This window comes from Pseudogymnoascus verrucosus (genome assembly GCF_001662655.1).
Source record: "Pseudogymnoascus verrucosus strain UAMH 10579 unplaced genomic scaffold scaffold_3, whole genome shotgun sequence".
Taxonomy (NCBI): domain Eukaryota; kingdom Fungi; phylum Ascomycota; class Leotiomycetes; order Thelebolales; family Thelebolaceae; genus Pseudogymnoascus; species Pseudogymnoascus verrucosus.
This window is the reverse complement of record NW_017263654.1, coordinates 49,631-61,924: the sequence shown is the minus strand read 5'-3', so window position 1 is coordinate 61,924 and position 12,294 is coordinate 49,631. Positions and strand designations below refer to the sequence as shown.

General features: G+C 53.9%; 5 protein-coding genes across 5 annotated transcripts; 4 read left to right on the top strand and 1 right to left on the bottom strand.

The window, feature by feature from the left end:
* Positions 1-236: 236 nt before the first annotated feature.
* On the top strand, positions 237-2,295 carry VE01_01022 (uncharacterized protein; the record flags this gene model as incomplete). Its single annotated transcript, XM_018270550.1, has 3 exons — positions 237-684; positions 737-972; positions 1,039-2,295. 3 exons carry the CDS (start codon positions 237-239, stop codon positions 2,293-2,295), a joined length of 1,941 nt encoding a protein of 646 aa, XP_018134287.1.
* A 635-nt stretch (positions 2,296-2,930) lies between these two features.
* VE01_01021 (uncharacterized protein) lies at positions 2,931-4,211 on the top strand. The gene is made up of 4 exons (XM_018270549.2): positions 2,931-3,069; positions 3,128-3,149; positions 3,201-3,269; positions 3,335-4,211. Exons 1-4 carry the CDS (start codon positions 2,995-2,997, stop codon positions 4,087-4,089), a joined length of 921 nt encoding a protein of 306 aa, XP_018134286.1. The 5' UTR covers positions 2,931-2,994; the 3' UTR covers positions 4,090-4,211.
* Positions 4,212-4,726: 515 nt separating this feature from the next.
* VE01_01020 (uncharacterized protein) lies at positions 4,727-6,793 on the top strand. The gene has a single exon (XM_018270548.2). It carries the CDS (start codon positions 4,741-4,743, stop codon positions 6,514-6,516), a length of 1,776 nt encoding a protein of 591 aa, XP_018134285.1. The 5' UTR covers positions 4,727-4,740; the 3' UTR covers positions 6,517-6,793.
* Positions 6,794-7,118: 325 nt separating this feature from the next.
* Positions 7,119-8,834, top strand: SOL1 (suppressor of los1-1). The gene has a single exon (XM_018270547.2). It carries the CDS (start codon positions 7,598-7,600, stop codon positions 8,378-8,380), a length of 783 nt encoding a protein of 260 aa, XP_018134454.1. The 5' UTR covers positions 7,119-7,597; the 3' UTR covers positions 8,381-8,834.
* Positions 8,610-12,146, bottom strand: VE01_01018 (uncharacterized protein). The gene has a single exon (XM_018270546.2). The coding sequence runs from the start codon at positions 11,631-11,633 to the stop codon at positions 9,279-9,281; it is 2,355 nt and encodes a 784-aa protein (XP_018134455.1). The 5' UTR covers positions 11,634-12,146; the 3' UTR covers positions 8,610-9,278.
* Positions 12,147-12,294: the final 148 nt, after the last annotated feature.

The window sequence follows — 12,294 nt, the reverse complement described above, 5'->3', positions numbered from 1 at the left end:
AGCGTCATACCTTACCCCGAATGGGATACACCTCGGACAAGTATGATCACCGAAAACCTCCAATGTCGCCGATGAGCATGTTGCTAACGTGTGTCACTGCCAGTTCGCCCCCAAGAGCTCTCAGGGCTCTCTCCCAAACCAATGCTCCGCCGCAGGGCTGAGCTTATTCGACGACCTACTACAGACCACAAGCGCGGCCCCATCCGGGTAGCTTGGGGGGGGAAGGCTTGTTGGTCATGGACGCGCCTGGATGGGACTCTCTGAGATCAACTCCGAACATACCTGCCAAACGATCATGGGAGGGAGGGGACGCCTCTCCGAGCTCTCACAGCGCCGGCCCGAGATCTGGTGAGGGCCAACCGCCTTCGCACTTCCGACATCTCAGTGGACCGATACATACCGCGCGGAGGTCGTCTGATACAGCTGCCCAACAAATTGGTTGGGATACAAGCGCACAGACACAGGGTTGGACTGCGAAGCCAGAGCCAGCCCGGTATGGGACTGGCTTGGAGGATAGCTATGGGGCTGAGCGACGGCAGCCTGTAGACTCTCGCGATGCGCCACTAGGCAGACCCGATCATAATGCGGCTCCATTTCCGTCACAGCCTCCATGGACAAAATACCGTCGCGAGAGTAGCGGCTCTAGCTTCCAAACAAATTTCGATCCTCCGTCGTCTTCAAATGGTAAGTCGCAAAATTATGGCGGTGAGTTGCGAATGCTGATCGGTTGAAATAGAAACGATGTACCAGGGAAGTCAAGATACGAGGAGGTCGTCATATACGCTTGCTGCGGAGGAGTTGGGGGCCGCAGATCCGCGCCGTGGGTCCTCGTCGGCAAAGGTCTCACTTTTTGAACAAAACTGCGAGAAGTGCAATTTGTTCAGACCTCAGATAAAGGAATTTATTTCTATGATACAAAAATTCGAAACGTCACTAGGGCCGTTCGGGCCATATCAGGAAATCCATGAACATGTGAGTAGCTTCCACGGAGCGGACATGGTGGACATAGCGTCAGTAGAAGTTTCTAACATTTCTTAGTGCCTCAGACAAGGGACGGTGCACGATGATGTTCCGAATTTCCCTGAAATACATCGGATACTTGGCCTACTAAATGAAGTAAACGATCTTGCCAAAAATGTAGTCCAGCTTGGACCGGTCTATTTGGTTAAGGTCAAGGAGGGGCATCAGCACAAACCGTTAGAAAACATTAAACTCGAACACAACCCCCCGACGTTGGAACGATATTTCTCGTCGGAATCTGACGACGCCTCGAAAAGACGTCGGTTAGAATATATGGACACGCGAGGGATGGAACGCCAGTCTACGCATCAGGGCCGTCCTGGGGATGCACGCCGACACTCGTCGGCAAGTCCATCTACCACCGATAGATTACCACCGATATACTTCAGTTCGACATCTCACGCAGAGTCCTCGGGGTTCAAGCTCCCTTCAATGAATCCGCCCCCGGCCCCTGGGAGGCACATTACATCGCCACAGAGGCCACACAACTCTTCGCCCTCATATAATATGTCATCACCGGACTCATCCACCTTCCCGCCATCTTCTTCGGCAAACAAGCCCCCCCAGCCGCCTCATCAGTCATTATCTCCTTCGCACTCATCGTCATTCAGCTCAGGGGCTATAGGTGGCGCAGTTCCGCCTGCTGTGGCCACTCATACTGCGACTCTCCAGCACGAGGTTTCCGTCAAAGCCTACGCCCTACAAACACTCCAGCAAGAGCACGACAAGTTACTCGCCGCATTATCTCGGTCGCAAACACGGTCACGCGCGCTGGAAGAGAAGCAGGTCGTAGCCGACAACGAAGTCAACGTCCTTTCCGAAGACAGGAGTAGGCTGATGGATAGAATCGCGGAGCTCGAAAAGGAGGTCTCGGACGTCAGCGAGGCGAGGGATGAATACCGTAATGCGGGCGTCAAGGAGGGGAAGCAGTATGTCGAAATTGTGAGAATGGCGAGTCGTCTAGAACTCATGGCTGCTGAGGAACGGAAAATTATGGCGGCGGACCTGGCGGAGAAAGAGAGGCTATTAATGCAGAGAGCGGAGCTGGGTACGGTAGCTGGCGGCTCTGTGACACATCTGCCTGCTTCAAGGCACTCGGATGAGGTTATACTACAGCTCAAAGCTAAGTGCGCGAAGTATGAAGCGGCGCTGAAGGATATTAGGCGCAAGAGGCGGCGGATGGATGATATTGTCGCTGAGCTAGGGTCGGCTGGTTCTGATATCTCCCAGTCTTTGAGCGGCGTCCTGGGCGACAAATTGGAGGAGAGTACATAGTAGGGTGTGGTGACACAAAACGTTAAATCAACGAGTGGGGTATGCAGTACGCCTGCATCTTGGGAGTGCTGCGTGGGGTGGAATGATGAGATTTGATACCATACCTGAATTTATCACACAGACTACCTGTGTATGTTGATAGCTTTACTGTAAGGCAAGGGAAGCTTGACCCTAAAATAAATGTAAATAACAGTTACACAAAGGTTCAAATACGCTCTAAATACACCAGTAATCAAAAAGCCAAAACCAATACAATGCAGGTGCTCTATCAAATCGAGACATTCATCATTTACCCAGCTCATGTCTCGCAGTAGCAACCTCCAATATCCGCTCCCCCATCCTCTCCACAATCCTAACCTCCACCCCCGCATGCGTGGTCGCCTGGGGAGATGGCGGGGGGAGGCGGGGACGCCATTAGAGTCGCACGGGAGGGAGTCCAGCTTCGAAATAATGGCGAGGATATAACTTACAGTATAGAACCCTAACTAGCAATTAAAGTTTCTAAAAACCATGGTAAGGTGTGTTGTTGTGTGAAGCCAAAAATTATGTTTCCAGCGGCCCGGGGTGCCAATGCTGCCAATATTTGCTCCGGTAATTCGCCGACGAAGCCGCCAATAAATTACTCAACGTCAGAACCCGCCGACACCTTCTGCGACCTACTACTCATACCCTTTCTCTTGCATTCCCTACAGGCCCATCATGGCTACTCACGCGCTCCCCAAGTACCTGACTGGCGATAAGGCGGCGATCAATGAGTTTATCGATAAGTTTGACGTGGGTCTCTGGTGCATGGCGGGGTATGAGGGGTAATTTATGCTGATACTGGCAACAGGTGTTTCTGTTCGATTGCGACGGTATATGAGCCAGCGCGAATACAAGGCTTTACAGTTATTGACTGATATCAGGAGTTTTATGGTCTGGAGACCATGTCTTTGAGGGGGTCGTGGATACATTGGAGTTATTGAGGTCGCGGGGTATGTGCCAGTCCTTCCACCACGGCTTCAAGCATAACTACTATCAGGGCTGACAAAAGAACCAGGCAAGCAGACAATCTTCGTCACGAACAACTCCACAAAGTCCCGCAGTGACTACCTCAAAAAACTCACCGCAATGGGCATCCCCAGCAACGTCGACGAGATCTTCGCCTCCGCCTACTCCTCCGCCATCTACATCTCGAAAATCATGAACCTCCCCGGCCCCAAGAACAAAGTCTTCGTCCTCGGCGAAGCAGGCATCGAGACCGAGCTCCGCGAATGCGGCGTCCCCTTCATTGGCGGCACTGACCCCGCCTACCGCCGCGACATCACCCCGGCCGACTACACCGCCATGGCAGACGGCTCCATGCTCGACGACGACGTGGCCATCGTCCTCGCCGGCCTCGACTTCCACATCAACTACCTCAAGCTAGCAGTGGCATACCAATATCTCCGTCGCGGCGCTAAGTTCCTGGCTACAAACACAGACAGCACGCTGCCTAGCAACCACACCTTCTTCCCCGGCGCGGGCTCCATCAGCATCCCCCTCGTCAACATGACGGGTCAGCAACCCATTGCGCTAGGCAAGCCGAGTCAAGCCATGATGGATAGCATAGAAGGGAAGTTTCAGTTCGACCGCTCAAAGGCCTGCATGGTCGGCGACCGACTCAACACTGACATCAAGTTCGGGATCGAGGGGCGGCTGGGCGGGACGCTGGCGGTGCTTACCGGCGTGAGCAAGAAGGAGGAGTGGGAGGTTGAGGGCGCGGAGACGGTGCCAGCGTACTATGTGGATAAACTGAGTGATATCAAGGTATAGAAGCGGGTTTTCGGGGGGGCCGAGCCTCGTCATGGTGGAAAAATTGCTATATAGAATGTCTAGACCTCTTTTAGAGTATATAAACCGGCTTGACTTGTGTTAATTGGATGGTTTTTTGCTAGGGCAAACTCCACGCGATTCCTCCCCTGGCTGGTGAACCGATGAACCTGACTTGTGGCTTTACCGTCTCGATTTAATACTATTGTGGCTGGTGGCGACTCTTCAAGAGGGGCATTTGACGTCATGACGACGGGTTGGCCGTGCAACTTTTTTATGAAGGACGCCACAGTTAAAAGATGGCAGCCCATATGCACTTTTCTCAGATCTTTTCTTCTGCATTAACGGCAGATTTGGAGCTTATACTCCGATCTTCTGTCTAGGGGCTATTCACAGGCGCTTTTAGGCGTCCCAAGCCCGCCCAAGACAACCCAAGAGAACCCAAGAACACCCAAGAAAATCAAGCTCGGTGTCAACCACCCCCCCAAGACGCACCGTCTCGCCTTATCTCTTATCGCCGCGACAACCACCGCCCATCACCCCCCACCAAAACCCCCACCAAAACCCCCACCATCCCCCCAATCACCCTAACCCCAATTTGCCGAGAAATTTCTCTGAGGGAGGGAGTCCCGGGCGCGCGCCACCCCGCCCGCCATGTCGAGCATGGATACGGAGTCAGACGAGGAGGCCCAGCGCGCTCACATGGCGACGACCGCACTCCTGGCTCGACGTACGCGCCTGACGCGCAGTCTGCGCGATAGCCCCTACGACCTCGTTCTATACATTGAGCGCGCCGTTGCGCACTCCGAGCTCGGCTACCCCGATCTCGCGGCGGGGGATGCGTACCGCGCGCTGCTGCTCACGGACGAGGTGAGGGATGAGGGCTTTGAGTATCATGAGGTTGCGGCGGAGGCGCTGAGGGGACATGAGGAGAGGGGCATCCTGGGGGAGGGGGGTGGAGAGGGGGTTACGGCGCTGTTGGAGGTGGCGAGTACGAGGTGCTATCGCATTTTGGCTATTAGTCTGTTGCTTTGTGGGTGTTTGAAGAGCGCGCATGAGTTCTGTGAGAGGGGACTGGAGAAGGCACCGGGGGATGAGGAGTTGACACAGGCGCAGGAGTACATCATCAATCTCGCGCGGCGCAGACTGAAGACGGAGACGGTCAACCCGGAGGACTTCCCTGACCAGGGCCTCGTGAGGCGCGAGGTCTATCCCTGGAACGACTACGAGCCCGACCGATATTCCGAGGAGACACTCGAATTTTTGAACGCTGAGCTGGCCAAGGTGGCGCCGAAATGCGTCGCTTTGGTTACGGAATTGCCTACCTTGGGAGACGCCTTGGTTACAGGCATAGATACCGATTTCACTATGCCGACGAATAAGCAACTCGGACTCTTTGCAAAGGAGGATATTGGACCGATGGAGACGGTGCTCCACGAGATCTCGGCCCTGACAGTCAACAACTCGCAGGTATACCCGCTCTGCGATGCGTGCAGCACTGAACTCCCGGATGTTGGATCCGAGGAGCAGTGTGTGCCATGTGAGGAGTGCGTTGAGACGGTATACTGCTCTCAGGATTGCCACGACTTCGCGATGGAGACTTACCATCCGGCCGTGTGTGACCGGGAAGTTGATGGGATTGCGAAGAACACCCATCAAAGGGAAACCGCCAACATGCTCCACTTGCTCCTCCTGGGGCGCGCGCTCGCTATGTCCGCCACACAGGATATCCATCCACTCGAGCTCAAGGAGGTGAAATACATCTGGGGTGACTTCCTACCGACCAGCTCGAACGCTGTCCCATACTCCCCTCAAGCCGGTCCACCTCCGGTATGGACACTGCCCTTCTCTTTCCGCGCCAACATCACAGGGCCCCTGGACATGCTGGAGAAGATGGAAATCGACGTCTTCGCGGAGCTAGACAAGTACGACCTATGGATCTTCAACACCCTGTACTCCAAGTTCCGCGGCACCGCAAGTGCGCGCGTTAACAAGCTCGACGGGCGTCCCGAGGTCGCTGCTGTGCACCCCCTGTGGTGCCTCGCGAACCACGACTGCGACCCGAACGTGCAGTGGGAGTGGGGCATGCGGATGAAGCTGTGGGCGAGAGGCGAGCGAATCGACGGGCGGAGCCCGGGCGTCGCTAAAGGAGAAGAAATCATGAACCATTACTGCGACATTGAGCTTCCTGTTCAGGAGCGCAGGGAGTGGGCGAAGGGCAGTCTAGGGGGATACTGCATGTGTGACCGCTGTAGGAAAGAGGCGAAGAAGGAGGAGGAGGTGGCTGCGAATGGAGTGGATATGGCGGCGATGGTGAGCATGGTCAATGGCATGAGCATGGTACATGAGATAAGTAAGGCGCATGAGATGGCTGCGAATGAACAACCTAACGGGGTTCCGGAGGTCAACGGCATTAGACAGATCACTTAGATGGGGGGTTATGGGGTGGGCGGCAGCATGCACATACGGGCGGAATGTATATAACACGTGGGATTCCGCATTGCACTTACTGGCGTTCTAGTTCATGGAGATGAAGCTGTTGATTCCTGCTGTTCTCAGCAGTATATATATATAGAGCAGTATATCCGGTATTCGGTAAAACCTCGCTTCTAGTCACGTGTAATGAGGGGTGAATAATCAAGTCACGTGGGATGACGGGCTGGCTGGCGGGTTGCTGGAAATTAAGGGCATAATCCTTGGGCTTGGCATTTCGTTATCTCGTATCTCCCTTGTAGTCGTCATGATGATTGGGACCTTTTTATTTATTTATTTTTGTACCTTTTCGCTATTTTCCTACGTAGTTCCCTCTATTTTGCTGATGAGCGTATGTATTGTGTCCAAATATTTCTTATATTTCTATTTATTATAGATATATATATTTTGTAATATTATACATAAATCCTACAGCCCCAAACATCAAAAAGACAACGCAGAAGAGGGGTACTCATCTCCTTGTGCCTAGCCTAGTTTACGTCTACTACTACTACTGTTGTGCTGTAACACTCTAAACTTACCCCACGCTAGGGCGAAAGGACCCCGCGACCACTCAATTATTCATTATTTACAGACTGCCACCAACCACCCCCAACTACCCTGATTCTGCCTGTTTGTGTGCAACGACGCCACTCTGCAAGCCCAAGGAACATCCCATCTTCTTCTTCACTCCATATTCTCTTGTCTCACACTTCTATAAACTTGATCCTGCACTGCTTCACCAAACCCCATACTCTCCGGACTCGAACGTGAGGAACAATCTACAGCCAAGCGGAAAAATACCAGGCCAAGCAAGGCTACGGAAGCTCTCAAAAGCGGGTTCCCTCGATTGCATAATCTCTCCGTTTGCAGCCTACCACCAAACCCCAACCGACCTGGAAAAGCTGTCTTAAACACCCTCGGGCCTTCCCATCCTCTATCGGATACATCATTTCCCCAAAGATCTTCCCTGCCTCATCCTTCTTACTTGAGACACCCACCCACAACACACCGAAGACCCTCAACCCAAAGCGCCAAGATGGGCAAACAACCAAACCTCTACTCCTTCCCCACCGTCAACGACCTCGCCCCCGGCCTGCGCCACTACGTCGTGCAAGCCCAAAACTCCGGCATCAGCAGGCACGGCACCTTCAAAGTCGCCGTCTCTGGCGGTTCCCTCCCCAAGACCCTGGCTGCGGCTCTCCTCCCCCCCTCCACCGCCCCAGAGGACACCCTCGACTTCTCGAAGTGGGAGATCTTCTTCGCCGACGAGCGCGCCGTGCCCCTCGACCACGCGGACTCCAACTACGCCCTCCTCCAAGCCGAGCTCCTCTCCAAGATCCCCGCCGAGCTCGGCGCCCCTGCCGTCCACCCCATCGATGTCGCGCACCTTGATGACGTCCAGGAGATGGCGGACCAGTACGAGAAGTTGCTTGTGCGCAACTTCGCGCAGCGCGATTCTGTCAAGCTGCCTATCTTCGACTTGATCCTGCTTGGTTGCGGACCAGATGGGCATACGTGCTCGCTGTTCCCGGGCCATGAGTTGCTCCGCGAATCGGACGCGTGGGTCGCGTCCATTGAGGATAGCCCGAAGCCGCCGGCGAAGCGGATTACGCTTACGCTGCCGGTGGTGAATCATGCGGTCAAGATTGCGTTTGTGGCGACGGGAGGGGGAAAGAAGGAGGTACTGAAGCAGATCTTTGAGGATGGGACGGGGCTGCCGTGTGCGCTTGTTAATGAAGGGGGTGGGGATAGAGTGAGCTGGTTTGTGGATGATGCGGCGGTGGAGGGGGTGAGCTACCCGAGAAGGGGGAGCTTGTGAGCTCTGCCTCTGGGAATGATGGTTCTTAGTGAGCAATGTCATTTTGCAGGTGCGGTGGCCGGATAAGACAGGACGGCTGTGGATAGGGGAGGTGGAGGAATGCTATCGCTTCCCTCATCATGAGCTCTCAGTGGTTTTTGATTGCTTGTTGGCTTGAAATAGAGGGGATAAAGGGCTCAGTACCGCAACGAAGCGTGGTAATGGGAGGGGGGAAGTGAGAATTTGTGAAGGGAGTTATTTAGCATTGCTATCCGCCACTCATATTTTACGCTGGCCTTTGAAGATGATGAGGCTGTTGGTCGAAACAAGTGTAGCTTCACCAATTTATTTTGTTGGCCACCATTCGAGCCTATTGCATGTTGCAATGTGATACGTAGTGGTATAAAACAATCCCCTCATCTTCATCCAGGCAGCACCGTATAAATCTAAAATGTAAACCTTTCATCCATATAAGGAAGGAACGAAAAATAAAAAATATGGCTACCCACGGTCGTTCCTTCTCCTTTTAACTGTAAAGCTCTAGTAGGAAGGAACGCTCCTTCCCTCTAGAGTCGGTCGCTCTTTCCTTCTCGAGTCGGTCGTCGCTTCCCTTATATGCGACTCAGATACAAACTTAGAGATATAGCTTATGAATTGTTTCAAAAGTCATCGATATGTATATCTATATATATAGCTCATGTATCATACAAATCATTGCTCGCTCCGCGCCAGGCCGAGGGCATTCCGTATATACAGCAAAGCCACCCCCCGTTTGTTCCAACCTGTCCACCTTTTCCATTTTCCGCCTGACCCAATCCCCTCCTTTCCCAAAAAACAACACAAAACGCCAGTCTACCCCCTTCTATATTTTCGTCATCGCACCTAGTGCCTCCCTTAAAATCTCGACACGTTGTTCATCTCAAACACTCACCATCGCCCTCCCAACAGTCTCTCCACCCCCAATAACCTTCTCCCCAGCCAACCCCTCCCCCTTAACCTTGTCCAAACACCCCTCACAGCACCTCACCGCACACCACGCACAACACCACCTCCCCTCGCGATCCTTAACCCCACAAACTCCACACGCAAGCGCATACACATCATTCCTGCTCCGATGCATCACCCGATGTGCCTGATAACACCTCACCTGAGTCTCCGCAAGCGCGGGCGCCGGGTACACTTCTTCGTCATCAGGGTCCGTAGACGCGATTTGGAGGAAGGGAGACGACTCCAGGATCGTGGTCATGCGCTTGCTGATCTCTCCGGGGACTTGGAGTTTGTATGCGCTTTCGGAGGCGGGGCTGAGGGTCGAGGGGCTGGGTGGTTGGCGCGTGGTAACAGGGCTGAGAGGTTTGGAGCCCGGGGCACCGGTTTTGGCAGCGCCGGTGACGATGGGGCTGAGTGGCTTGGGGCTGGATGCACGACCGCGGGGTGGTTCGCGTGTGGCAGGGGGAGAGGAGCGTGTAGCTGGGGGAGAAGCGCGTGTAGCTGGGGGAGAGAAGCGGGGGCTTGAGACGGCGATGGTGGGGGGTTGTGGTAGCGGAGGTGCCGCGGAGACCATGCGTAGATTTAGGTCGGTGGCGGAGGGGCTGGTCTTGATGCGGAGGAGAGGGGGTGTGGGTAGAGTTAGGTCGGTGGCGGAGGGACTGGTCTTTGTGCGGAGGAGGGGATGGATGTGTGCTTGTGCCGGGTCGACTGGGGATGTTTTCCCGTCGATGATGGATGCATTTGCGATGGTTTGGATGCTTGATGTCGATGCAGCCGTTGGTGGAAGTTTCGGGCGTTGCGAGAAGGAGAATTGTCTCCCGCGACTGGGTGGGCGACTGCCATGGCCGGAACCGGGGCGGGATTGTGTGTCGTCGGGGGAGATTTGGGGGGAGTAGGGGGAGTGGATGAGTGGTGTCAGGGGTGCGGGTGCTGGATCCTGCTTTTGGTAGTCGGGGGTAGGGAGCCGGGTGATTGTTGGCTGGGTGCGTGTTGGTGTAGATGCTGCAGCTTCATCTGCGTTTCCGGAGTTGCGAAGCTTGTTCTTCAGCTTCGACAGGTTCCAGCCTGACCCTTCTGGCGATGAGAGGTCTGGGGACGAGTTATCTTCTGCATCGGATGAGCGAAGTTTGTGCTTTATCTTTGAGAATGCAGAGCCACTCCCTTTGGTCTCTGAAGGAGCTGGCACGCTCTCATCCTCTGTGCCACGGAATATACCCATCAAGCCAGTAGGCTTGGGGCTAACAGTATCAAGAGATCCTTGTGGAGTGTGGCCTGGTGTCTGGATATCCCTATGTTGGTTAAGTTGCTCCGTGGAGCGAAACTTGTTCTTAAAGTTCGAGAGCCGTGCGCCCATAGTTTCTGGCTTTTCTGGCTGTGGCGGAGCTGGACGGAGAGCGACCGGCTTCCTCACGCTCTGCTTTGTTGCGAAAGGCTGTGTTTGTTCTAGGTTGTCCTGACTTTGCATCGCCGGCAGGTTGTATGGAGCCAGTCCCGTCGCAAGTTGTGAATACTGCGTCGTGGGATGACTGTATTGTCGTGCGTCTTGTTCAGGCTGTGCATTTGACTGCATGCTCTTCTCATTGATAAATTGTGTCGGCCGTGAAGGGAGCCCTACTGCGGGTCGATGGGGTGCTTTCCTTGGAACTGCTGGGAGAGGAATTTGAGGAGCATCAGACGCCGCCTCTGTTTGCCGTAAAGACTGGCTTGCAGTGAAGCCATTACTATTTGCCAACTTCAAATCGGTAATTTTGACGCTTCGGTCACTTCTTTGGGACCTACGACGCCAAAGTTCTGGTCGTCCCGATGACGTTGTACTGGAGATGGAATTGGAGTGCATTATCTGTGTCGATTTGAGAATATCCTCCAACTCAAAGTGGTCTTCCTGCTTAGTTCCCAGCACTGGGGAGTCAGACACGGGTTTGGTATGGGCCTCTTCCTCTTCCCAGACGAGAGAGCTTGCGGATTCCCTTCGTTCCGGAGAGTTTGTCCAGCTACGACGGTCCCCAATTGTCCCGACTGTATGTGTAGAGTACACTGAAGAACCACTAGCAGATGGTTTCCTCACATGCTCGAGCAGCACAGATTTCCGTGGCGGTGCACGGTCAGGCACCATTGCAAGGAGAGAATCAGGCCTTGGAAGGGGCATCTCATCGTCGTCGTCCGGAGCTTCCGGTGTTTGCGACTGAAACGACGATGTTTGGTCACGGACGATGCCGGACGGAGGCTGTGGCAGAGCCTTAAAGCTTGATTGATCTCCGCTTGGAGTAAGAGTATCAAGAGTCGCCATCTTTATTCAGAGCTGAGAAATACAGGGCAGAAACAGTCCAGCTCAATGTTTCCGCATCTGTAAATGTCAACACAACAAACAGTCAAGTCACAAAAGCCCAAAGGAAGTTTATGGATAGAAGGCCAGTGGAAGGCCTGTGGAGTTCCAGGGCAGCCCCATCCAGGGCAGACCTAAGATCACAATCATGCTAATTATGATGATCCCTTCCAAGGATCTGCCGTAGTATCAGCCCTGCTGGGGTCTAAGCAAGATATGAAACTCGATATATCGTGTTGCTGACGGGCATTAAAGTAGTGCAGATGCAATAAAAGCAAGGATGAGGGCATCAAGAACCCCATCAGGGCTGTTGTAGTCCTCCCACAGCCCTGTTCCTGACCCCACATACGCGTACTATAGTGCAATCATAGCCGAGTTAGCAATTGATTGACTGAATTCCGTGGCTGTGGGTGGAAAACGGGAGAATAAGTGGAATTTCGCGTTACAGATTTACCAATCATCCCACCCATGTTCGATTCTGGTGGATGTAAATTTCGGGTTAACTGTGTTCGGGGGAGCAAGTGGAGATGTTAGAGAAATGTTGGAGACACGGCAAAATGTTCCAGACTATGCGTATACTTAGCACGGCCTGACCGACCACTGAAGAGCAAAATAAGCTGATGTG

What these genes read in the sequence shown, in the direction of transcription:
- VE01_01021 (XM_018270549.2), top strand. Translation starts at nt 2,995, where the DNA reads ATGGCTACTCACGCGCTCCCCAAGTACCTGACTGGCGATAAGGCGGCG. An exon ending in AGTTTATCGATAAGTTTGAC is followed by an intron (nt 3,070 to 3,127) that starts GTGGGTCTCTGG and finishes TACTGGCAACAG; the next exon opens with GTGTTTCTGTTCGATTGCGA. An exon ending in GGAGTTATTGAGGTCGCGGG is followed by an intron (nt 3,270 to 3,334) that starts GTATGTGCCAGT and finishes CAAAAGAACCAG; the next exon opens with GCAAGCAGACAATCTTCGTC.
- VE01_01020 (XM_018270548.2), top strand. Translation starts at nt 4,741, where the DNA reads ATGTCGAGCATGGATACGGAGTCAGACGAGGAGGCCCAGCGCGCTCAC.
- SOL1 (XM_018270547.2), top strand. Translation starts at nt 7,598, where the DNA reads ATGGGCAAACAACCAAACCTCTACTCCTTCCCCACCGTCAACGACCTC.
- VE01_01018 (XM_018270546.2), bottom strand. Translation starts at nt 11,633, where the DNA reads ATGGCGACTCTTGATACTCTTACTCCAAGCGGAGATCAATCAAGCTTT.